The 25,425-nt window shown below is 64.0% G+C and overlaps 1 protein-coding gene across 2 annotated transcripts; it reads right to left on the reverse strand.

Annotated features, from left to right (window-relative positions):
- Positions 1-1,152: 1,152 nt before the first annotated feature.
- Positions 1,153-25,165, reverse strand: MAPK8IP2 (mitogen-activated protein kinase 8 interacting protein 2). 2 transcript variants are annotated; one of them, XM_056514373.1, is made up of 13 exons: positions 25,027-25,165; positions 19,139-19,244; positions 18,656-18,907; positions 15,464-15,566; positions 13,059-13,193; positions 11,034-12,929; positions 9,706-9,781; positions 7,424-7,596; positions 4,790-4,899; positions 4,600-4,719; positions 3,482-3,552; positions 2,669-2,767; positions 1,191-1,285 (listed from the first exon to the last, which is right to left on the reverse strand). In XM_056514373.1, the coding sequence occupies exons 1-13, from the start codon at positions 25,089-25,091 to the stop codon at positions 1,213-1,215; spliced, it is 3,279 nt and encodes a 1,092-aa protein (XP_056370348.1). In that variant the 5' UTR covers positions 25,092-25,165; the 3' UTR covers positions 1,191-1,212. The 2 variants fall into 2 exon arrangements, with proteins under 2 accessions (XP_056370339.1, XP_056370348.1); XM_056514364.1 differs by having other exon boundaries at positions 1,153-1,285; positions 11,034-13,193.
- Positions 25,166-25,425: the final 260 nt, after the last annotated feature.

Raw genomic sequence — 25,425 nt, forward strand, 5'->3', positions numbered from 1 at the left:
CCCCACACTGTCCCGCCCCATCCCCACAGTGTCCCCAAGCTGTCCCCAGCTCACACCAAGAAGTGTCCCCAACACTGTCCCAGCAGAGTCCCCACCCGTGTCCCCGCCCTGTCCCCACCCGTGTCCCCACACTGTCCCCACCCTGTCCCCGCCCTGTCCCCGCGCTGTCCCCGTCCTGTCCCCGCGCTGTCCCCGCGCTGTCCCCATCTCACACCAAGCATATATTTTATTGAAAGACCAAGTGGGTGACAACGGCGTGGGGACAGCCGGGGCTGGCACGGTGGCTCGGGGGCTCCTCGGGCTGCTGAGTTACAGATAAATATCGGGACATCGAGCGGGCGGTGGCGATATAGTCACGATAGCGCTGGGCGACAGGGGCCGAAGCGAGGGACCACCAGGCACAGCAGTGAGGGGGGGGCGGCCCCGGGACCCCCCCGGGCCCGAGCTCGGTGGCGGGAGGGGACAGCCGGGGACACCGACACGAGGGACAGCACACCCGGGGGGAGGGGGCGGGGCGGCACTGGGGGACCCCCCGTTCCTTTGGGGGGACAGCGAGGATTTGGGGGTGTCCCCCCTCCACACCGAGCTGCCCCCGGACCCCCCCAAAAATGCCCCGAGCCCCCCCCTCCCCCTCCCTCCCTCCCCGTGAGCCCCCCCAGTGTCCCCAAAGCTGCGGGCCCTGCTGTCCCCAAGGCTGGCCGTGCTCATGCAGGGTGGGCCACTCGGGCTGTGTCACCCCCTGGCTGGGCCGTGTCACCCCCCGAGGGGACCCCCGGACCCCCCCAGAGGCCAGGGGGGCGTGGGGGGCGTGGGGGAGGGGGTGTGGGCCAGGCAGAGCCTCTGGGGGTGGCACAGAGTCCCCGGGGGTGACACAGAGTCCTCGAGGGTGACACAGGGTCTGTGAGTGACACAGGGTCCCTGGGGGGGGTGACACCACACAGGGTCCCTGAAGTGACACCACACAGGGTCCCTGGGTGACACAGAACCTCTGGGGTGACACAGAGTCCCTGGGTGGGTGACACAGAGTCCCTGGGTGACACAGAGTCCCTTGGGGGGTCACACAGAGACCCTGGGGAGGTGACACAGAATCCCTGGGGGGGTCACACAGAGTCCCTGGGGGGGTGACACCGGGTCCCTAGGGGGGGTGACCCAGGTCCCTGGGGTGACACAGGTCCCTGGGGTGACACAGGTCCCTGGGGTGGCACAGGACCCCTACTCCAGGTAGATGTCCTCTGTGGGGCAGGCGTACTCCAGGTGCTCCTGGTAATATTCCTGAAACGCTCGGCTGGGGGGCAACGGGGGAGGGGCTCAGGGGGCGCCCCCAGCACCCCCACACCCACTGAGACCCCCCAAAAACCGCCTGCTGGCACCCCCAGAGCTGGCACGGCAACCACAGCCCCCCCAAAACTGGCACGGCAACCACAGACCCCCAAAACTGGCACAGCCTGACCCCAGGCACCCACAGCCCCCCAAATCTGGCACAGCCCCCCAAAACTGGCACAGCCCGACCCCAGGCACCCACAGCCCCCCAAAGCTGGCACGGCACCCACAGCCCCCCAAATTTGGCGCAGCCCGACCCCAGGCACCCACAGCCCCCCCAGAGCCCCAGCACCCTCAGCACCCCAAATCTCCGCACACCGTGACCCCAGCCCCAGCACAGCCAGACCCCCTGCACCCCAAAATGCTGCACCCAAACCCCAGTCCCTGAACCCCAATCCCCTGGCACCCCGAATTCCCTGGCACCCAAACCCCAATCCCCTCTCTCCCCAACCCCCGGCTGCCATCCCCATCTCACTCACCCCCGTGTCCCCCACGCCCCCCGTGCCCCCCATGACACTGGTGTCCCCCACGCCCCCTGTATCCCCCGTGGCCCCCATTGCCAGTACCCCCCATATCCCCCGTGCCCTCTGCGACCCCGTGCCCCCCGTACCCCCATGCCCTCCATGCCCCCCGTGCCCCCCGTGTCCCCGTGCCCCCATGCCCCCTGTGCCCCCCATGCCACTGATGTCCCTCTGTACCCTCCCTGTACCCCCATGCCCCCCATGCCACCCGTACCCCCGTGTCCTCATGCCCCCCATGTCTCCTGTGTCCCCCCCATGTCCACCATGCCTCCCGTGCCCCCCGTGTCCCCTGTGCCCCCCAATACCCCCCAGGACCACCATGCCCCCTGTGCATCCCAATACCCCCCCTACTCCCCGTGCCCCCTGTACCCCCATGCCTCTCCATGCCCCCCACACCCCCCATAGCCCCTCGTGCCCCCCATGTCCTCATGTCCCCCCATACACTCCATGCCCCCATGCCCCCCGTGTCCCCCCACGGCCCCCACACCCCCCAATACCCCCCATGCCCCCCGTACCCCCACATCCCCCACACCCCCCGTGCCCCCCAATACTCCCCATACTCCCCATGACCTCATGCCCCCCATACACCCCAATACCCCCCATGCCCCCCCAATACCCCCCGTGCCCCGCATGCCCCTCATGTCCTCCACACCCCCCGTATCCCCCATACCCCCCCGTGCCCCCCGTGCCCCCCGTGCCCCCCCCATACTCCCCAATACCCCCCGATACTCCCCATGCCCCCCCATATCCCCCGTGCCCCCCATGTCCCACATCCTCCCCCCCACCCCCCGTGCCCCCCGTGCCCCCCGTGCCCCCCGTGCCCGTACCCGACACACTCGGCCACGTGTCTCATGGACTCCTGGGACACGAACACGTGGCAGGCGAAGCGGCTCAGCACCGGGTGCTTGGTGATGAACCCGAAATAGCTGCACGTGCGTTTGGGGGGGCTCAGGGGGGCGCCCCAAAACCTGCCCCGCGGCGGGGGGTGCAAGGGGACACCCCCAGAGCCCCGCAGAGCCACACTGGGGGCACCAGAGCGGGCAGGGGGCTCTGGGGGGGGTCTTGGAAGGGTTGGGGTCCGTTGGGGTGCCCCAGAATTTGGTGAGGGTCACTTGGGGTGCTTCTGGCAGGGTGGGGGTCCCTTGGGGTGCTCCAGGGTGGGGTGAGGGTCCCTTGGGGTGCCCCTAAATTTGGTGGGGGTCCCTTGAAGCTCCCCTAAATTTGGTGAGGGTCCCTTGGGGTGTCCCTGGCAGGGTTGGGGTCCCTTGAGATGTCCATGGATCATGGGGGTCCCTCGGGGTGCCCCAGAATTTGCTGAGGGTCCCTTGGGGTGCTTCTGGCAGGGTGAGGGTCCCTTGGAGAGTCCTTAGGTGGGTTGGGGGTCCCTTGGGGTGTCCCTGGCAGGGCTGGGGTCCCTTGGGTTGTCCATAGATCATGGGGAGCCCTTGGGGTGCCCCTAAATTTGGTGAGGGTCCCTTGGGGTGTCCCTGTCAAGGTTAGGGTCCTTTGGGGTGTCCTTAGGTGGGCTGAGGTTTCCTTGGGTGCCCCTGAATTTGGTGAGGATCCCTTGGGGTGTCCTCAGGTGGGTAGGGGGTCCCTTGGGGTGCCCCTGGGTGGTGGGGGTCCCTCGGGGGGCTCACCAGCTGTTCCGGGGGTGGCACCCACAGAAGGAGATGTTCTTCATCTGGAAGAAGTGGCTGCAGCGCTCGAACTGGGGGGGGGGCAGGGCAGAGAGGAGCCCCTGGGTCAGCTCTGGGTGCCCAGAACCCCCCAAAATCTGTGCCCCTCGGCCCCTCACCTGCTGGGCACCCCCAATCTGCTCCACACCCCTCCTGGTCACCCCCAAACCCCCCGAGCCCCTCATACCCCCCAAAACCCACTCCACGTTCCTCACCTCCTGGTCACCCCAAAATCTCCTTTTTTCTCCCCAAATCCTGAGCCCTGAGCCCCTCATCACCCCCAAACCCACTCCACGTTCTTCACCTCCTGGTCACCCCCAAACCCCCCGAGCCCCTCATCACCCCCAAACCCACCCCACATTCCTCACCTCCTGGTCACCCCCAAATCTCCTTTTTTCTCCCCAAATCCTGAGCCCTGAGCCCCTCATCACATCCTGGTCACCCCCAAACTTTCTCCTCTCCCATCCTGTGGTCACCCCCTGAATCCTGGTCACCCCCAAACCCACAGCCCTTCACTCTCCACACTCCTGATCACCCCCAAATCTCCTTTTTATCCCCAAACCCAGCCCCCTGAAACCCTCATCACCCCCAAAACCCACCCCCCACATGCCACCTGTCCTGGTCACCCCCAAACCCAGACTCCTGCACCCTCCACACTCCTGGTCACCCCCAAATCCCCTTTTACCCCCAAACCCAGAGCCCTGAGCCCCTCCACAATCCTGATCACCCCCAAATCTCCTTTTTACCCCCAAACCCAGATCCCTGAGCTCCTCCACACTCCTGGTCACCCCCAAATCTCCTTTTCCCCCCAAATCCAGAACCCTGAGCCCCTCATTACATCCTGGTCACCCCCAAATCTCCCTTTTTACCCCCAAACCCAGAGCCCTGAGCCCCTCCACAATCCTGATCACCCCCAAATCTCCTTTTTACCCCCAAACCCAGAGCCCTGAGCTCCCCCACACTCCTGGTCACCCCCAAATCTCCTTTTTACCCCCAGGTCCAGAACCCTGAGCTCCCCCACACTCCTGGTCACCCCCAGACCGACCCCTCCCACTCCCCCGGCCCCTCCTCCCCCTGACCTCGTGCTCGGGGCTGTACTCGGTGACGGTCAGGATGAGTTTGATGCCCTGCAGTGTCACCTCCAGGTCACAGCTGGCCGGGGGCCGCAGGTGCACCGTCAGCTTCCTGGTGGTGGCGATCTGGGGGGGACAGCGGCGTCAGGGGGGTCCCAGGGGGGCCCGGGCGGGGCTCCCGCCGCCCCCTCCCCACCTTCTGCATGGCCGCGCACAGGATCCCGTTGCCCTGGTGGTACGGGACCTCCACGGAGCCCAGGAACTGCACGTTGAACCGCTCCACCCAGCACGGGTTCCGCTTCAGGCCTGCGGGGAACGGGCGGGGAGAGGGTTAAAAACCACGGGAGCACAGCCGCGCAGTCACGGGGTCACAGTCACACAGTCACGGGAGCACAGTCACACAACAATGGGGTCACAATCGCACAGTCGTGGGATCACAGCCGCGCAGTCACGGGAGCACAGTCACACAACAATGGGATCACAGCCGCGCAGTCACAGGAGCACAGTCACACAACAATGGGATCACAATCACACAATCACGGGAGCACAGTCACACAGTCACGGGATCACAGTCACACAACAATGGGATCACAGTCACACAGTCACGGGATCACAGTCACACAACAATGGGATCACAGCCGCGCAGTCACGGGAGCACAGTCACACAACAATGGGGTCACAACCGCACAGTCACACAACAATGGGGTCACAACCGCGCAGTCATGGGATCACAGTCACACAACAATGGGATCACAACCGCACAGTCACGGGAGCACAGTCACACAGTCATGGGAGCACAGTCACACAACAATGGGATCACAACCGCACAGTCACGGGATCACAGTCACACAACAATGGGATCACAATCACACAATCATGGGATTGCAATCGCACAATCGTGGGGTCACAAACACACAACAATGGGATCACAGTCACACAACAATGGGATTACAATCACACAGTCACGGGGTCACAATCTCACAGTCATGGGATCACAATCACACAATCATGGGGTCACAATCACACAATTGTGGGATCACAATCACACAACAATGGGATCACAATCGCACAGCAATTGTATCACAATCTCACAGCTATGGGATCACAATCACACAATAGTGGGGTCACAATCGCACAACAATGGGATCACAGTCACACAACAATGGGGTCACAGTCACACAGTCACAGGATCACAGTCATACAGTCACGGGATCACAGTCACACAATTGTGGGATCACAATCGCAGAATCGTGGGATCACAATCACACAATCGTGGAATTACAGTCGCACAATCATGGGATCACAATCGCACAGTCATGGGGTCACAGTCACACAATCGTGGAATCACAGTCACGCAGTCATAAGATCACAATCACAGTCATGAGATCACAATCAGACAGACATGGGATCACAATCACAAAATCACGGAATTGCAATCACACAATCACGGGATCACAATCGCACAATCGAGGGATCACCATCACACAATCACAGGATCACAATCACACAATCGCAGGATCACCATCACACAATCACAGGATCACAATCGCACAATTACAGGCTCACAATCACACAATCGCAGGATCACAATCACAGGATCACAGTCGCACAATCACGGGGTCACCATCGCACAATCACGGGGTCACAATCGTGACATCATGCAACCAAAGAATCACAGAATCAATCACAGAATCACACACAATCAAACTGAATCAGACAATCAATCACTGAATAACAGAATCACACAGAATCACACTATCACCAAATCACAGCATCAATCACACAATCACACAATCACAGAATCACACAAAGAATCACAGAATAACAAAATCACAGAATCACAGAATCGTACAATTGCAGAATCACAGAATCAATCACACAACCACACAATGAATCACACAATCAAAGAATCTCACAATCACACAATCAATCACACAATCACACAATCAATCACACGATCAATCACACAATCAATCACACAATCACACAATCACAGAATCATACAACCAATCACACAATCAATCACACAATCACACAATCACACAACCAATCACACAATCAATCACACAATCAATCACACAATCAATCAAACAATCACACATCACAATCACACAATCACACAATCACACAATCAATCACACAATCAATCACACAATCAACCAATCACACAATCACACAATCAATCACACAGTCACAGAATCAACCACACAATCAATCACACAATCACACAATCAATCACAGAATCAATCACACAATCAATGACAGAATCAATCACGATCACACAATCAGTCACACAATCAATCACACAATCAACCACACAACCAATCACACAATCACACAATCAATGACAGAATCAACCACACAATCACACAATCAATCACACAATCAATCACACAATCAATCACACAATCACAGGATCTATCACACAATCACAGAACCAATCACACAATCACACAATCAACCACACAACCAATCACACAATCAATCACACAATCACAGGATCTATCACACAACCACACAATCAATCACACAATCACAGAATCAATCACACAGTCAATCAATGACAGAATCACACAATCACACAATCACATAATCAATCACACAATCACAGAATCAATCACAATCACACAATCACACAATCACACAATCACGGAATCACAGAATCAATCACACAATCACACAATCACACAATCACACAATCAATCACACAGTCAATCACACAACCAATCACACAACCAACCACACACCCACACAACCAGCGAATCCCGTATCCCCAAGCCCCCCAAGCCCCCCAGCCCCTCCCCAGCCCCCGAGGCGCCCGGGCTCGCACCGATGGCGTCGCGGGCCTGCCCCACCACCTCGTGCGCGTAGAAGGCGGGGAAGATGCCGCGCTCGCCCGTCCGCATGTTGTAACCCCGGTACCAGTAATCGTCCTCCTCCAGCTCCACCAGGATGGGGTCGTCCACGTCCAGCTCCAGCTCGTCCTCGTGGCGCGGGATGAACCTGGGGGGCGCGGGCAGGGATGGGGTGGGGACGGGGTGGGGCTCGGGGACACGGCTCGGCACCCGGCAGGTCATCAGCACCCCCAAGGTCACTGCCCCGAGCTCCTGGTGACCCCAAGGTCACTGCCCTGAGCTCCTGGTGACCCTGAAGTCACTGTCCTGAGCTCCTGGTGACCCCAAAGTCACTGCCCCGAGCTCCTGGTGACCCCAAGGTCACTGCCCTGAGCTCCTGGTGACCCTGAAGTCACTGTCCTGAGCTCCTGGTGACCCCAAAGTCACTGCCCCAAGCTCCTGGAGACCCCAAAGCCACCTCCCTGGTGACCCCAAAGATACCATCCTGAGCTCCTGGAGACCCCAAAGTCACTGCCCTGAGCTCCTGGTGACCCCAAGGTCACTGCCCTGAGATCCTGGTGACCCCAAAGCCACCCCCTTGAGATCCTGCTCAGCCCCAAGGTCACTGCCCTGAGCTCATGGTGACCCCAAAGTCACCTCCCTGGTGACCCCAAAGATACTATCCTGAGCTCCTGGAGACCCCAAAGTCACTGCCCTGAGCTCCTGGTGACCCCAAGGTCACTGCCCTGAGATCCTGGTGACCCCAAAGCCACCCCCTTGAGATCCTGCTCAGCCCCAAGGTCACTGCCCCGAGCTCATGGTGACCCCAAAGTCACCTCCCTGGTGACCCCAAAGTCACTGCCCCAAGCTCATGGTGACCCCAAAGTCACCTCCCTGAGCTCCTGGTGACCCCAAAGTCACTGCCCTGAGCTCCTGGTGACCCCAAAGACACTGCCCCGAGCTCGTGGTGACCCTAAAGCCACCTCCCCGAGCTCCTGGTGACCCTAAAGATACTGCCCTGAACTCCTGGTCACCTCAAAAACATTGTCCTGAGCTCATGGTGACCCCAAAGTCACTGCCCCGAGCTCCTGGCGACCCTGAAGTCACTGTCATGATCCCCTGGTGACCCAAAGCCACCCCCTTGAGATCCTGCTCAGCCCCAAAATCACTGCCCTGAGCTCCTGGTGACCCCAAAATCACTGCCCTGAGCTCCTGGTGACCCCAAATCACTGCCCTGACCTTTTGGTCAGTCCCAAAGCCACTCCCTTGACCTCGTGGTCAGTCTCAAAGCCATGGCTCAGCACCCCTCAGGTCATCAGCACCCCCAAAGTTCCTGGTCACCCCAAACCCACATTCCTGACCTCCTGGTCACCCCCAAACCCACACCACACCATCCTTCACCTCCTGGTCACCCTTAAACCCAGCCCCACACCCCCAGTCTCCTGGTCACCCCCAAACCCACATTCCTGACTTCCTGGTCATCCCCAAATCCACTCCGCTCATCTCCTGGTCACCCCCAAACCCACACCTGTGTGCCCCTCTTCATCTCCTGATCACCCCAAAACCCAGACCACCACTCCCTTCACCTCCTGGTCACCCCAAACCCAACCCCACACCCCCGATCTCCTGGTCACCCCCAAACTCAACCCCACAGCCCTTCACCTCCTCATCACCCCCAAACCCAGACCCACACCCCCAATATCCTGGTCACCCCCAAACCAAATCCCACCCCCCTGTGTCCCCCATCACCTCCTCACCCCCCCCCCGCTCAGACCCCAAACCCCCCGATGTCAGGGTCACCCCCAAACCCACCCTGTGACACTGGGGGGACACAACACCCCCAGAGCCCCGGGACAGCCACGCCAGGGGCACCAGGAGGTGACAGGGGGCCCTGGGGTGGCACTGGGGGACCCTGAGGTGGCACTGGGGGCCCTGGGGTGGCACTGCAGGGCCATGGGGTGACACTGGGGATCTTTTGGATGGCACTGGGGGACCCTGAGGTGACACTGGGGTGACACTGAGGGCCCTGGGGTGACACTGGGGCCCTGGGGTGACACTGTGAGACCCTGGGGTGACATTGGGGAGCTTTGGGGTAGCATTGGGGGGCTTTGGGGTGGCACTGGGGGCCCTGGGGTGACACTGGGGTGGCACTGGGGGCCCTGGGGTGACACTGGGGTGACATTGGGGGCCCTGGGGTGACACTGGGGGCCCTGGGGTGGCACTGCGGGGCTCTGGGTGTCCCTTGAGGTGCTGTGGGTGTCACCTGGGGTGGCCTCACCTGAAGACGGCGCGGTGGGTCTGCTCCCGCTCCTCACCGTTCACCATGCAGGAGAAGAGCCCGAAGGACTCTGTGCCTGTGGGGACAGAGGGACAGGGGACACTGGGGACAGCTGGGGACACCCCACGGGGACAGGGACAGCCATGCCAGGGGACACTGGGGACAGCTGGGGACACCCACGGGGACAGGGACAGCCATGCCAGGGGACACTGGGGACAGCTGGGGACACCCCACGGGGACAGGGGACACTGGGGACACCCACGGGGACAGGGACAGCCGTGCCAGGGGACACTGGGGACAGCTGGGGACACCCCACGGGGACAGGGACAGCCGTGCCAGGGGACACCCCACGGGGACAGGGGACACTGGGGACACCCACAGGGACAGGGACAGCCGTGCCAGGGGACACTGGGGACAGCTGGGGACACCCCACGGGGACAGAGGACACTGGGGACACCCCACGGGGCAGGGACAGCCGTGCCAGGGGACACTGGGGACAGTGTCACACCCGTGGGGACAGGGGACACCCCACGATGTCCCTGAGGGGCACCCGTGGGGTCAGAACGCTCCTGGGGAGCAGGGCTGGGGACCCCTGCGGTCACCGTGAGCCTGCCCCATCTCCCGTGACATGTCACGACATGCCGTGACATCCCAGACTTATCGTGACATATCGTGACGTGCCATGGCACAGGGGAGTGGTGCCATGGCTGGGACAGGACAGGGAGGGCAGCTGGTGTGAGAAGAGGTAGGTCAGCATGGCAAGACATGTCACGACATCCAGTGACATATCGTGACATCCCATGACATATTGTGACATGACATGGCACACAGGGAATGGTGCCATGGCCAGGACAGCGAGGGCAGCTGGTGTGAGAAGAGCCAGGTCAGCATGGCACGACATGTCGCGACATCCAGTGACATATCGTGACATGACATGACATATTGTGACACCCTGTGACATGTCATGACATGATATGGCACAGGGGAATGGTGCCATGGCCAGGATGGCTGGGACAGGACGGGGAGGGCAGCTGGCATGAGAAGAGCCAGGACAGCATGGCACGACATGTCGCGACATCCCGTGACATATCGTGACATCCCATGACATATCGTGACATGACATGACATATCGCGACATCCCGTGGCACATCACGACGTCCGGTGACATATCGTGACATTCTGTGGCATATCGCGACATCCCGCGGCGTATCGTGACACGCCACAACAGGAAAGGCCGGGGCAGGGCACCAGCGCATCCCAGGACACCGTGACACGTCCCGACACGCCCCGACACGCCACGACACGTCCCGACACGTCACGACACTTACTGGAGGAGCGCGAGGTGCTGTTGACGAAGACGTTGAGGAACTTCTTGGAGAAGTGCAGGTCGGCCTCGGGGGACGAGTCCTCGGAGGAGCTGCGGGCGCCGGGCGCCGCCAGCCCGTCGCCGAACGCCGCCTCGTCGTCGCAGGCGCGCAGGATGTCGCTGTCGTCGCTGAGCACGGACGTGCAGCGCCGCAGGCTGACCAGCTCCAGCTGCGTGTGCTCGTCCACCACCAGCGTGTACTTGACCGAGTCGTAGGCCAGCGACTCGTCCAGCGGCTCCGGCGGCCCCGAGGGCGGCTCGGGCTCCTCCTGCAGGGCCATGGCGAAGCCGCGGTTGGTCTTGGCCGTGGACGCGTCCAGCGCGGCGGGGTCGCCGTCGGGCGCTAACCGGACGTCGTCGATCATGGAGTCGGCCTCCAGCACGCCCGAGTCCGGCTCCCCGCCGAGGGCCCAGCGCCGGGGGCCGGCGGGGACGGTGGCAGCGGGCTCGGTGCCGGGGGACACTCGCGGCGGGGCGGCCGGGCGGCAGCCCAAGGTGGCCAGGACCTCGGAGGCGTCCAGGCGGCCGAGGGCGGCGGGGCAGACGGGCGCGATGGTGTCGTTGGTGGGGTTGCTGAGGAGCAGGAACGGCCCCGGCTCCTCGGCCGGCGGCTCCGGCGGCGGCTCGGCGGCCGCGTGCTCGGCCTCGGCCAGGGAGCTGCGCAGCGTCTCCATGTCCACCAGCTCGATGGCGCCGCGCTGGCACCGCGCCGGCACCGCCGCCGCCGCCGCCGCGTCCCCCAGCGCCACCGGCGAGTCCCGCGGGCGCGGCTCCTCGTCCAAAGCCTCGCTCAGGATCTCGGGCTCCAGGTCGGAGGCGGGCGAGATGGTGTCGCACAGCGAGTGGCTGTTCTGGAAGCACTCGTCCGGGCACTTGATGGGGTACGAGCCCTCCGAGATCATCTTGTTCACCAGGTTGCTGAGCAGCCACGGCGAGTCCGAGTCCTCGCTCAGGTCGGGCTCCGACTCCGAGTCCGAGTCGTACTCGCTGTTGTCCTCCTCGTCCGCCTCGGGCATCAGCTTGGGCCCCACGGGCAGGTAGAAGGAGCGGCGGATGCTTTCCAGGCTGTGGTCGGGGTCGATCTTCAGGTCCAGGGGGCTGGCGCTGGACACGTCGGTCTGGCCCTCGGGCGCGGGGCCGTCGGCCGGGTCCAGGCTGTCGTAGTAGGCGTCCATCTTCAGCTCGGCCAGGCTCTCCCTCCTGACCACGCCGCGCTCCGGCGGGCCCCTCTCGGCCGGCTCCTCCTCGTCCTCCTTGCCCTTGTCCAGCAGCAGCGAGTCCTTGATGCCCAGCAGGCCGGGCGCCTCCAGCTCGGGCTCCAGCTCGCCCTCGGAGCCGGGCGAGCTCGCCTCCTCGATGGAGTTGGTCAGGTGCGACGAGCGGCCGCTGCTGCTGTCGCTGCTCAGGTCCAGCTCGGTCTCCGAGATGGACGAGATCATGTTGCTGACCAGGCGCCCGCCGGCGAAAGCCGCCTCGAGCTCCCCGTCCACGTCCGAGTCGGAGCCGGGCGAGCTCAGCTCGTCCCCTCGCCGCCCGCCGGGCAGGAAGGGCTTGGCCGTGCGGCTGGTGAGGTCGGCCTCGATGCCCGGGTCCGAGGAGGGCGAGGTGGTCTCCGAGGAGCCCGAGGGGTGGCCGCGCACGCTGGCGGCCCGGCCGGACCGGGCACCCTCCCCGTCGGAGCTGAGCGGCTCCGCGGGAGCCCCGTCCCGCTCCGGCCGGGGCTGCGGCCGCGGCGGCGGCGGCGGCGGCTGCGGGCGGGGGGACCCCGGGCTGTCGCCGCCCCGGGGCTGCGTGGGGGCCTGGGGGGCGGCCTGGGGCGGGGGGGCAGCGTCGGGGGCGCCGTGGGGAGCGGCGGGCCCTGTTGGAGAGAGACAGGGGTGAGGCGGGGGCGGCTGGCGGGGGCGCGGCGGGGAGAGCGGAGCTCGGAGCGCAGCGGAGATGAGGTTCATGTTAAAATCGGGCGCGGCTCTCGGGGGCGATGGGTTACCATGTGCCAGGGACTCGGGGCTGTTGCCTTGCGAGTCCAGGGGGGAGGGCGGCAGCGAGGGGGGGGCCCCCCCGGGGCCCGGCGGGCTCTCCAGGCAGGGTCCGTCCAGGATGCAGGCGTGGGGGGACGAGTGTCCTGCGGGGAGGGCGACACGGGGCGGGTGAGCCCGCGGCGCAGCCCGACTGTCGCAGTGTCACTGTTACAATGTCACTGACACAGCCCGACTGTCACAGTGTCACTGTTACAATGTCACTGTCTCAGCCTGACTGTTGCAGTGGCATTGTTATAATGTCACTGACACAGCCCGACTGTCGCAGTGTCACTGTAACAATGTCACTGACACAGTGTCACTGTTACAATGTCACTGACACAGCCCCACTGTCATAGTGTCATTGTTACACTGTCAGTGTCGCAGCCCGACTGTCATACTGTCACTGTTATAATGTCACTGTCACACTGTCACTGACACAGCCCGACTGTCGCAGTGTCACTGTTACAATGTCACTGACACAGTGTCACTGTTACAATGTCACTGACGCAGCCCGACTGTCACAGTGTCACTGTTATAATGTCACTGCCACAGCCGGACTGTCACACTGTCACTGTCACACTGTCACTGACACAGCCCTACTGTTACAGTGTCACTGTTACAATGTCACTGTCACAGCCGGACTGTCACACTGTCACTGACACAGCCCGACTGTCGCAGTGTCACTTTTACAATGTCACTGACACAGCCCCACTGTCACAGCCCGACTGTCACAGTGTCACTGACACAGCCCTACTGTCACAGTGTCATTGTTACACTGTCAGTGTCGCAGCCCGACTGTCACACTGTCACTGTTATAATGTCACTGTCACACTGTCACTGACACAGCCCCACTGTCACAGTGTCACTGTCACACTGTCACTGACACAGCCCGACTGTCACACTGTCACTGTCACACTGTCACTGACACAGCCCGACTGTTACAGTGTCACTGTTACAATGTCACTGTCACAGCCGGACTGTCACACTGTCACTGACACAGCCCGACTGTCGCAGTGTCACTGTTACAATGTCACTGACACAGCCCCACTGTCACAGCCCGACTGTCACAGTGTCACTGACACAGCCCTACTGTCACAGTGTCATTGTTACACTGTCAGTGTCGCAGCCCGACTGTCACACTGTCACTGTTATAATGTCACTGTCACACTGTCACTGACACAGCCCCACTGTCACAGTGTCACTGTTACAATGTCACTGTCACAGCCTGACTGTCACACTGTCATTGACACAGCCTGACTGTCACAGTGTCACTGTTACAATGTCACTGTCACAGCCCGACTGTCACACTGTCACTGTCCAGGTCTCACTGTCAAACTGCCACTGTCACAGACCGACTGCCACAGTGTCACGATTACAGTGTCACAGTTACAGTGTCACTGTCACAGCATCACTGTCATAGTCTGTCACAGTGTCAGTGTCCCACCTCACTGTCACACTGTCACTGTCACAGCCTGACTGTCACAGTGTCATGGTTACAGTGTCACTGTCACAGTGTCACTGTCACAGCCCACTGTCACACTGTCACTGTTACAGTGTTACTGTAATAGCCCATTGCTACAGCCTGTCACAGTGTCACTGTCACACCCCACTGCCACAGCCCGACTGTCACAGCCCACTGGCATACCCACGTTGGCACAGCTCACTGTCACGGCGTCACTGCCACACCCCCAGTGTCACACTCCCACTGTCACACCTTGCTGTCTCAGTGTCACTTCACGCCCCACTGTCATACTGTCACTGTCACAGCCCCACTGTCCCTGCCCGCTGCCACAGTGTCATTGTCCCACCCAGATGTCACACCCACACTGTCACAGCCCCACTGTCCCCTCCTACTGTCCCAGTGTCAATGTCCCCCTCCACTTTCCCCTCCCACTGTCCTGCACCGCTGTCCCAGTGTCCCTGTCCCACCCCCCTGTCCCAGTGTCACTGTCCCACCCAGTGTCACTGTCCCACCCAGTGTCACTGTCCCACCCTGCTGTCCCACCCAGTGTCACTGTCCCAGTGTCACTGTCCAACCCCTCTGTCCCACCCAGTGTCACTGTCCCACCCAGTGTCACTGTCCCACCCCTCTGTCCCAGTGTCACTGTCCCACCCCCCTGTCCCTCCCAATGTCACTGTCCCAGTGTCACTGTCCCACCCCTCTGTCCCACCCAGTGTCACTGTCCCACCGTCACTGTCCCACCCTGCTGTCCCACCCAGTGTCACTGTCCCACCGTCACTGTCCCACCCCTCTGTCCCACCCCCCTGTCCCAGTGTCCCTGTCCCACCCAGTGTCACTGTCCCACCCCTCTGTCCCACCCAGTGTCACTGTCCCACCCCCCTGTCCCTCCCCCTGTGGCAGCCTGTGGCTCACCGGTGTGTGAGGAGGAGGAGGAGGAGGAGGAGTGCAGGAGCGCGTCCTGCCAGCTGGGCCGGGGCGCGGCCGGAGCGAAGCCGCCGTTGTTGTTGAGGGAATCCTGGGGGGAGAGCGGAGCGGGGAGGGGGCTCAGAGGGGACCCCCGACCCCAGGGAGAGTTTAGGGACACAAGGGTGACACTGAGAGGTCAATGGGGGACCCCCGACCCCAGGGGACCTCTGGGGACACCGGGGTGTGACAGGGGCTCAGTGGGTGACTCCCAACCTCAGGGAGAGTTTGGGGACACCAGGGGGACACCAGGGGCTCAGTGAGGTGACCCCAGACCCCAGGGAGAGTTTAGGGACACCAGGGGAGACAACAGGGGCTCAGTGGGGGACCCCAGACCCTGGGGGCAGCTGGGGACACCAGGGGGGACACTGGGGGCTCAGTGAGGGACCCCTGACCCCAGGAAGTGTTTGGGGACACCAGGGGGACACCAGGGGGACACCGGGAGCTCAGTGAGGGACCCCAGACCCCGGGGAGATTTTGGGGACACCAGGAGGACACAGGAGCTCAGTGGGGGACCCCCGACTCCAGGAAGAGTTTGGGGACACCAGGGGGACACTGGGGGCTCAGTGGGAGGTCCCCCCACCCCAGGAAGAGTTTGGGGGCTCCAGGGGCTCAGTGGGGGACCCCGACCCAAGGGAGAGTTTGGGGACACCAGGGGGACACCGGGAGCTCAGTGAGGGACCCCATACCCCGGGGAGATTTTGGGGACACCAGGAGGACACGGGAGCTCAGTGGGGGACCCCCGACTCCAGGAAGAGTTTGGGGACACAAGGGTGACACCGGGAGATCAGTGGGAGATCCCCCCACCCCAGGAAGAGTTTGGGGGCTCCAGGGGCTCAGTGGGGGACCCCGACCCAAGGGAGAGTTTGGGGACACCAGAGGGACACCGGGGGCTCAGTGGGTGACCCCCGAGGGGACAGGGGACACCGGGGGTGTGGCGGGGGGCCTGGGAGGCGCCTGGCAGCCCCCGTGCCACGTGCGCCGGGTTTATCCGGATCAGGGCACGGATCCAGCCCCGCATCCCCTCCCGGCTCGGCTCGGCTCGGCTCGGCACGGGTGGCACCGCGCCCACCCCGGGGACACCCGTGCGACACCCCGGGAGCGCTGCCCCGCCCGGCGGAGGGACCCCGGGTGTTCGGGAGCCCCCGGGATTTCGGGAGCCCTCAGAATGTTCGGGAAGTGCCGGGATTTTGGGGAATGTGGCGGCGGCGGCTGAGGACTGTCCCGCCGGGAAGCGGCAGCGCTAATCCCGGCGGATCCCGGCGGGAGGAGGGATCAGGGAGGGATCAGGGAGGGATCAGGGAGCGCGGCCGGAGCCGCCGGGCACCGACCGGGGCGGGCGGGGGTGGGCACGGAGGGGAGAGGGACGGGGAGGGGGGGAATGGGGAGTGGGGGATTGGGAATGGGGGAATGGGAATGGGGGAATGGGAATGGGGAGATGGAAGGATGGGAATGGGGAATGGGAATGGGAATGGGGAATGGGGGATTTGGAATGGGAATGGGAATGGGAATGGGAATGGGAATGGGGAATGGGAATGGGGAGATGGGAATGGGGAATGGGGGATTGGGAATGGGGAATGGGAATGGGGAATGGGGGATTGGGAATGGGAATGGGGAATGGGGGATTGGGAATGGGGGATTGGGAATGGGGAATGGGAATGGGAATGGGGGATTGGGAATGGGGGATTAGGAATGGGGACATGGGAATGGGGGGAGATGGGAATGGGGGATTGGGAATGAGGGATTGGGAATGGGGGATTGGGAATGGGGAATGGTAATGGGGAATGGGAATGGGGGATTGGGAATGGGGGATTGGGAATGGGGGATTGGGAATGGGTACTGGAGGGGAAGGCTGCAGGGGGACACAAACGGATTCCAGGGGACACTGGGATGGATTCTGGGGGACAGGGACACAGGGACCAGGATGTCACCTCCTGCCGGGCCCCCCCATGGGGCAGATCCGGGGGGATCCAGGGGCTCCACCCCCCCTCCCAAGGGAGCAACGCGGGGACCCGGCCCGCCCAGCCCCCTGGCCTTTGTCCCTTTGTCCCCTCGCTGTGACCGCCACCCCCTCCAGCCCAGCTGAGCGCGGTGCCCCCCCGGGAAAAGGAGGGGCCCCCCGAAATTCCCGAGGGCCGCGGTTCCCTGGCAACGCCGGCGGCCGCAGCCGCGGCACATCCCACACACTGCGGCGGAGCCTGCGCGGCGACACCGGGACATCCCTGCGGCCACCGGCCGGGGACACCCCGGCAGCCCCAGGGGGACACGGTGGGGAGGGGGACAGCGACGGGGAGAGACCCCCGGGGAGCCCCGAGAGCGGGAAAGGGGGACACGGTGGGGAGGGGGAGAGGGACAGTGACACCGCGGGGGAGGGACAGTGACACTGACGGGGGGAGGAGGACAAGGGACGAGGAGAGGGACAGTGAAACTGAGGAGGAGGGACAGTGACACTGAGGGGGAAGGGACAGTGATTCCAGGGGGGAAGGGACAGCGACAGGAGAGGGAGGGAGGGGACAGTGACGTTGGAGGGGGGGACAGGACAGCGACCCAGGGGGAATGGACAGTGACACTGGAGGGCAGGGGACAGTGACACCGGGGAAGAAGGGACAGTGACACTGAAGGGGAGGGGACAGTGACACTGGAGGTGAAGGGACGGTAACCTTGAAGAGGAGAGGCCAGTGACACCGGGGTGAAGGGACAATAACCATGAAAGGGAGGGGACAGTGACCCTGAAGGGGAGGGGACAGTGACACCGGGGTGAGGGGACAGTGGCCCCAAACGAGAAGGGACAGTGACCCTGAAGGGGAGGGGACGGTGACCCTGGAGGGGAGGGGACGGTGACACTGGAGGTGAAGGGACAGTGACCCTGAAAGGGAGGGGACAGCGACACTGGAACTGAAGGGACAATGACCCCGAAGGGAAGGGGACAGCGACCCCGGGGTGAAAAGACAGTGACACTGAAGGGGAGGGGACAATGACCCTGGAGGGGAGGGGACGGTGACACTGAAGGGGAGGGGACAATGACCCTGGAGGGGAGGGGACGGTGACACTGGAGGGGAGGGGACGGCGACCCCGGGGCAAGGCGACCCCGCGCCCCGGGGACAGGGACAGGGACAGGGACCTGCGGGCGCTCCCGCTCACCTGCGTGCCCGGCGCCGTCAGGTCCAGGGTCGTGGGCCGGAGCTTCTGCGTGTCCTCCAGGGCTGGCGAGGGGATGGGCGAGGCCGAAGGGGACGGCGGCGCCTCCAGCTCGTTGCCTTCCTCCTCCTCCTCCTCCTCCTCCTCCTCTTCCTCGTCGTCGTCGTTGTCGTCGATCATCTCGAACTCCTGGAAGTCGTCCTGGAAGGTGCAGACGGGGTGCGGCTGCTCCCCGCGCTCCAGCACCAGGCAGTCCTGCGGGTGGCGCCGCGTCAGGGCCGCGGGGACAGCGGTGGGGACACCCCGGGGTGGCAGTGTCCCCAACACCACCCCCCCCCCGAGAGGGGACAAGGGGCGCCCGGGCTCGCCAGGTTTGCCGCAGCAGCCGGCAGAGCCAGCACGGCGCCGGGGGGGAGCTGCGTGCCAGCCCCGTGTCCCCACGGTGTCCCCGCGGTGTCCCCAAGGGCCACCGGGCTCCTCCTGCACCTTCTCGTAGTGGTCCGAGTCGTAGTTGAGGCCGATGCCGCAATCGTCCGTGATCTCCGACAGGTCCTCGTCATCGAACTCCTCCAGGCTGATGTCCTGGGGGGGCCTGGGGACAGCGGGGACAGCGGGGACAGCTCAGGGACAGCGCGGCCGGGAGGGCAAAAGGCAGCAGGACGTGGCACCAGGACATTGTCACCCTCAGGTGCCACATGGACACGGCACCACAACTCTGTCACCTCTGGTGCCACATGGACATGGCACAGCCCTGTCACCCCCCAGTGTCACAAGGACATGGCACAAGGACATTGTCACCTTTGGATGCCACACGGACATGGCTCAGCCCTGTCATACCCCCAGTGTCACATGGACATGGCACCACAACTCTGTCACCTCTGGTGCCACATGGACATGGCACAGCTGTCACCTCCCAAGGCCACTTGGATATGGCACCAAGACACGGTCACCCTCCAGTGACACACAGACATGGCACCAGGACACTGTCACCTCAGGTGCCACACGGACATAGCACCAGGACATTGTCACCGTTGGGTCCTGGCACAGGACAACCACAGTGACATTTTACCACAACACATGCACATGTTACCATAACCCTGTCACCCCTGGTGCCACATGGACACAGCACCAGAACATTGTCACCTCTGGTGCCACACAGACATGGCACCAGGACATTGTCACCTCTGGTGCCACACGGACATGGCACCACAACTCTGTCACCCCTGGGTGCCACACAGACATGGCATCAGGACATTGTCACCTCTGAATGCCACACAGACATGTCACCAAACCCTGTCACCCCCGGGTGCCACACAGACATGGCACCACAACTCTGTCACCCCCCAGTGTCACACGCACATGTCACCAAACCCTGTCACCCCTGGGTGCTGGCACAGGACAGCACCGTGCCACGTCACCCCGCTGCTGTCACCAGGCGGTGGCACCGGCTGGGGGAGGTGCCAAAGCCACCACATGTCCCAAATCCCCGGAGCCGAGCTGGGGAGGGGACAGTCACCAGCGCCAGCCTGGGGGCGAGCTGAGCTGCTGGGGGGCGCTGGGGTGTCACAGGGGGGTGACAAAGGGGACCCGGGCTGTGACACCCCCGGCGCACTCCCGGCTGCCATGGAAACCGGCGGCTCCCGCGGGAACAACGGGAACGGAGAGAAATCCGGGATTTGGGTGGGAAAACAGAAATCGGGGTTTGGGGGGCTCGGTGAGGGGGGAGATACGGGCTGGGGGGCACTGGGACCCTCAGGTCACCCTCCGTGGGGCTGGGGACACCCAGGAACCCCCAGTTTGTCCCCAGGGGGGTGTGACAGCACCCAGGTGCCACCAGGACCCTGTGCCCACCCTCCGTGGGGTTGGGGACACCCAGGAACCTGAGCTTGTCCCCAGGGGTGGTGACAACCCCCTGTCACCATCAGGACCCTGTGCCCACCCTCCGTGGGGTTGGGGACACCCAGGAACCCCCAGTTTGTCCCCAGGGGGGTGTGACAGCACCCAGGTGCCACCAGGACCCTGTGCCCACTCTCCGTGGGGTTGGGGACCCCCGGGTGGGCTCCTGCAGGTGTGTGGGAGCCCAAAGGGGGTCAGGGCTGTCCCCCGCGTCCCCCGTGTCCCCCGTGTCCCTCATGTCCCTCGTGCCCCCCGTGTCCCTCGTGTCCCTCATGTCCCCCGTGTCCCCCGTGTCACCCGCATCCCCCGCGCCCCCCGCGTCCCCCGTGTCCCCCGCGTTCCCCGTGTCCCCCGTCCCCCTCCCGGGCCCCGCGCCTGCTGCCGATCCCCCGGCAGGAAGATTCCCCTAATCCCATAATTCCCACAAGTAGGGCACGGCCGCGCCGAATCCGCGCAGATTTGGGGCAAAAGCGGCAAAAAACGGGGCCGGGGCTGTGGGGGGGACCGGACCCCAAAACCCCAAAGGACAGGGGAGCCCCGGGGAGGGGAAAACGGGACCCCAAAACCCCAAAGGACAGGGGAGCCCCAGGGCTGTGGGGGGAAGGGGACCCCAAAACCCCAAAGGACAGGGGAGCCCCCGGCCCCAAAACCCCAAAGGACAGGGGAGCCCCGGGGCTGTGGGGGGAGGGGTCCCTGGTGATGGGGTGGGAGGTTTTGGGGTGCAGAGCGCTGGGATGTTGGTACAAAGTGCTTTGGGGTGTAGGGCAGCAGAAATTGGGGGGTTCAGAAGCCTTTGGGGTGCAGAGCTGTGGCACAGAACCTTTTGGGGTTCAGAACCCTTTGGGGTTTCGGGGTGCAGGACTCACCCCGGGGTGTTGGGGTGCAGAATATTTTTGGGATGCAGAGCCCCAGAGTATTGGGGTGCAGAGCCCCATGGTATAGGGGTGCAGAGCCTTTTGGGGTATTGGGGTACAGAACCCTTTGGGGTGCAGAGCCTATTGGGTTACAGGGGTCAGAGCCTGGGGTATTGGGGCACAGAGCCCCCGGGTTTTGGGGTGCAGAACCCCAGGGTGACAGGGAGAAGAGTTCTGGGATGTTGGGGTGCAGAGCCCAGCATGCTGAGAAGCAGTCTTGGGGTGTCAGGGAGCAATTTTGGGGTGCAGAGCCCCATGGTGTTGGGGAACAGAGACCTTTGGGATGTTGGGGAGCAGAACCTTTTGGGGTGCAGAGCCCCAGGACGCTGGGAAGGAGATCCCAGGATGTTGGGGTGCACAGCCCCAGATATTGGGGTGCAGATCCCAAAATGCTGGGGAGCAGAGCACCGGGATATTGGGGAGCAGAGCCCAGGATTTTGGGGAGCAGAGCCCAGGATGGTTTTGGGTGCAGAGCCCCAAATATTGGGGTGCAGATCCCAGAGGTGTTGGGGAGCAGAACCCAGGATATTGGGGAGCAGAGCCCAGGATTTTGGGGTGCACAGCCCCAGGATTTTGGGGTGCACAGCCCTATGGGGTGCAGACCCATCTCCTCAACCCCCACAATATCGGGGGCTGCCCCCCTGCAGGAAGAACCCCAAGACTCTCCCAGGGCTCTCAGGGGGTCCCGTGGCCACCTGGGGGGACAGGAGGGGACAGTGGGGCCCGGAGACCTGGGGGGGGGGGACCCCGGGACTGCTCCTGCACCCCTGGACCGTCCTGAGAGGGGATGGGATGGGATGGGATGGGATGGGATGGGATGGGATGGGATGGGATGGGATGGGATGGGATGGGATGGGATGGGATGGGATGGAATTTGGGATGGGATACAGGGATACAGGGATACAGGGATACCGGGATACAGGGATTATGGGATGGGGACGCTCCTTTGGGATGGGATGGTCACAGTGGGATGGGGACACTATGATGGGATGGAACCAATCCAGTCCCACAACCTCCCCGCTGGGACCCCAAAAGCAGCGCCCCGGGGCCGAGCAGCAGGAACAAGGACAGTGCCCGTCCCGCCTCGGGGACACTCCGGGGACAGGCTGGGACCGAGGGACAGGAGCGGCGCCGAGCGCAGGCACAGGGCAGGACCCACCCAGTGACCCCAGTGCCACCATCCCGAGCCGGGATGGGCCGGAGGGGACCCAGGAGGGGCGGGCAGGGTTGGGGACGGGAGGGGAGGGGACACCGGCGGTGGCAGCGCCGCCCGGGCCGGGCTCCCCGGGGAGCCGCGGGCCGATGGAATTTCCTCATCGCTGCCAGCGCCGCTCCCGATCCCTGCCCGGGAAGGGACCCAACAGCGGCCGGGACCCCGATCCCTGCCCGGGAAGGGACCCAACAGCGGCCGGGACCCCGATCCCTGCACGGCCGGGACCCCGATCCCTGCACGGCCGGAGCGGGTCTGAGCCTGTGGTCACCCCGAATTGGGCACCCGGGGGTGCCACGGCCCGAGCGGGGGGTGGGAGCCGCCCCAAGGCCCGGCTGCGTGTGCGGCTGGAATTCCCACATCGAGTATTTCCACATCCAGAATTCCCACACCGAGAATTCCCACACCGAGAATTCCCATATCCAGAATTCCCACACCGAGAATTCCCACACCGAGAATTCCCACATCCAGAATTCCCACACCGAGAATTCCCACACCGAGAATTCCCACATCCAGAATTCCCACATCCAGCATTCCCACACCGAGAATTCCCACACCGAGAATTCCCATATCCAGCATTCCTACACCGTGAATTCCCACACCGAGAATTCCCATATCCAGCATTCCCACACCGTGAATTCCCACACCGAGGATTCCCATATCCAGAATTCCCACACCGAGAATTCCCACACCGAGAATTCCCACACCGAGAATTCCCATATCCAGCATTCCCACACCGTGAATTCCCACACCGAGAATTCCCATATCCAGAATTCCCACACCGAGAATTCCCACACCGAGAATTCCCATATCCAGCATTCCCACACCGTGAATTCCCACCTCGAGCAATCCCAGCCCTGCCCCACGGCTCGGCCTCTCCCACCCCCCCGGACACCCCAAAGCCGGGCTGGGCACCCCCTCCCTCCCTCCCTCCCTCGCCGCGGTTCTCAGGGAAGCACAGCCGGGTTTGGGGTCTCTGTCACCGCTCCCGGGTGGATCTCGGGGTGCTCAGGGAGACCCGAGCGCGGCCAGGGATCCCCTGGGGTCGGCTCTGTTTTTTTTGGGATGGCTCCGGGCAAAGCTGCCGCTCCCCGGACTGGGCCCGCGGCCCAGCGAGGCTGTGGCGTCCCCTCCCTGCGCCACCGGGGGCAGGGACAGCCTGGGGACAGGGACGGGGACAGGGACGGGGACAGGGACGGGGACATCCTGGGGACAGGGACATCCTGGGGACGGGGACAGGCCGGGGACGGAGGGACAGGGACGTTCTGGGGACGAGGATGCTCAGGGAAGGGGACAGGCCGGGGGTGGGGATGCTCGGGAAAAGGGACGGGATGCTCAGAGAAGGCGACATCCTGGGGACAGGGACAGGCGGGGGAAGGGGACAGGGGTGCTCGGGGAAGGGGACAGACTGGGGACAGACTGGGGACAGACTGGGGACAGGGACAGGCCGGGGACGGGGATGCTCAGAGGAGGCGACATCCTGGGGACGGGGATGCTGAGGGAGGGGACAGTCCGAGGAAGGGGATGCTCGGGGAAGGGGACAGACTGGCCGAGGGGACATCCCGGCCAAGGGGACATCCCGGCCGAGGGGACACCCAGAGAAGGGGAGCCCTGCCCAGCACAGGCCACAGCCACGCAAGGACACGTCCCACATCCCCGCTGTCCCCCTGCTCCTCTCTCCGCATCCCCGGAGCCCCCCGGTGCCCCTCACCCTCCTGCCGTTCCCGTTCCCGTTCCCGTTCCCATTCCCATTTCCAGGAGTCTCGGCCCCGCACTGCGCCAGCCCGGCCCGCACCCCGCACCCCGACCCCGCACCCCGACCCCGCATCCCCCGCACCCGGCCAAGGTCAGGGACCCGCGGGGGCTCTGCGGGAAGGTGACCGACCCCGGGAACCCCCCGGGAACCCCCCGGGAACCCCTCGGGGGGGGCTGAGCCGCCGCCCCCCGCTCCGGGCCCGGCCCCGCTGTCGCCATCCCCGTCCCCGTCCCCATCCCGGGGCCGCTGCGGCGCCTCGGGAGAGACAAAGAGGCGGCGGCGGCTCCTCCCGCAGCGGCCGCGGGATGGGCGGGGGGGCTGCGAGCCCCGGTGCGGGGAGAGGCGGCGGAGCAGCCCCCCGAGCCCCCCGCCCCGTGCTCCGGGGGCAATCCCGGGAAAGGCCCCGCAAAGGCGGGGGAGGTGCGGGAGGAGCCCCCCACCCTCCTCCCGGTCCCGCATCCCAAGGTGAACGGGCGGGGGGGGGAGGCCGGGGGGGAACGGGCGGTGCTGCGGGAGGGGAAGGGCAGCGAGACCCCGCATCCCCCCCGCATCCCCCCCGCATCCCCCCCGCATCCCCCCCGCATCCCTCCCCGCTCACCGGCAGCCGGGCGGGGAGAGCGAGTGGAAGGTGGAGAGCGAGAACATCTCGGCGCGATCCGCCATTTTCTCCGGCCGGGGCTGCGCCGGACTGCGGAGCTGCGGGAGCGCGGGGGGAGAGCGGGAGGAGCTGCGGGAGAGCGGGGGGAGAGGGAGGGGAGAGGGCGGGAGGAGCCGCGGGGACGGGGGGAGAGGGGCGGGAGGAGCTGCGGGAGCGGGGAGGGAGCGGGGGGAGAGGGAGGAGGAGCTGCGGGAGAACGGGGGGAGAGGGAGGAGCCGGGAGGGGCGGGGGCGGAGGGAGGGAGGGAGAGGGGGGAGAGGGAGGGGGGAAAAGGGAGAGGAGGGGGAGGGGTCTGGGGGCGGGGGGTTATGGGGATGGGATAATGGGATAATGGGATGG

This window comes from Oenanthe melanoleuca, chromosome 1A, assembly GCF_029582105.1.
Source record: "Oenanthe melanoleuca isolate GR-GAL-2019-014 chromosome 1A, OMel1.0, whole genome shotgun sequence".
Lineage (NCBI taxonomy): Eukaryota > Metazoa > Chordata > Aves > Passeriformes > Muscicapidae > Oenanthe > Oenanthe melanoleuca.

Bases quoted from the DNA above. Each gene is read 5' to 3' on its own strand.
- MAPK8IP2 (XM_056514364.1), bottom strand. From the start codon at position 25,091: ATGGCGGATCGCGCCGAGATGTTCTCGCTCTCCACCTTCCACTCGCTC. The intron at 18,908-19,138 runs GTGCAGGAGGAG...CGCCACCCGCAG, and splicing joins ACTCGGACCACTACGAGAAG to GACTGCCTGGTGCTGGAGCG. The intron at 7,597-9,705 runs GTGAGGCCACCC...CGCGCCCCCCAG, and splicing joins ACCCACCGCGCCGTCTTCAG to GTTCATCCCGCGCCACGAGG.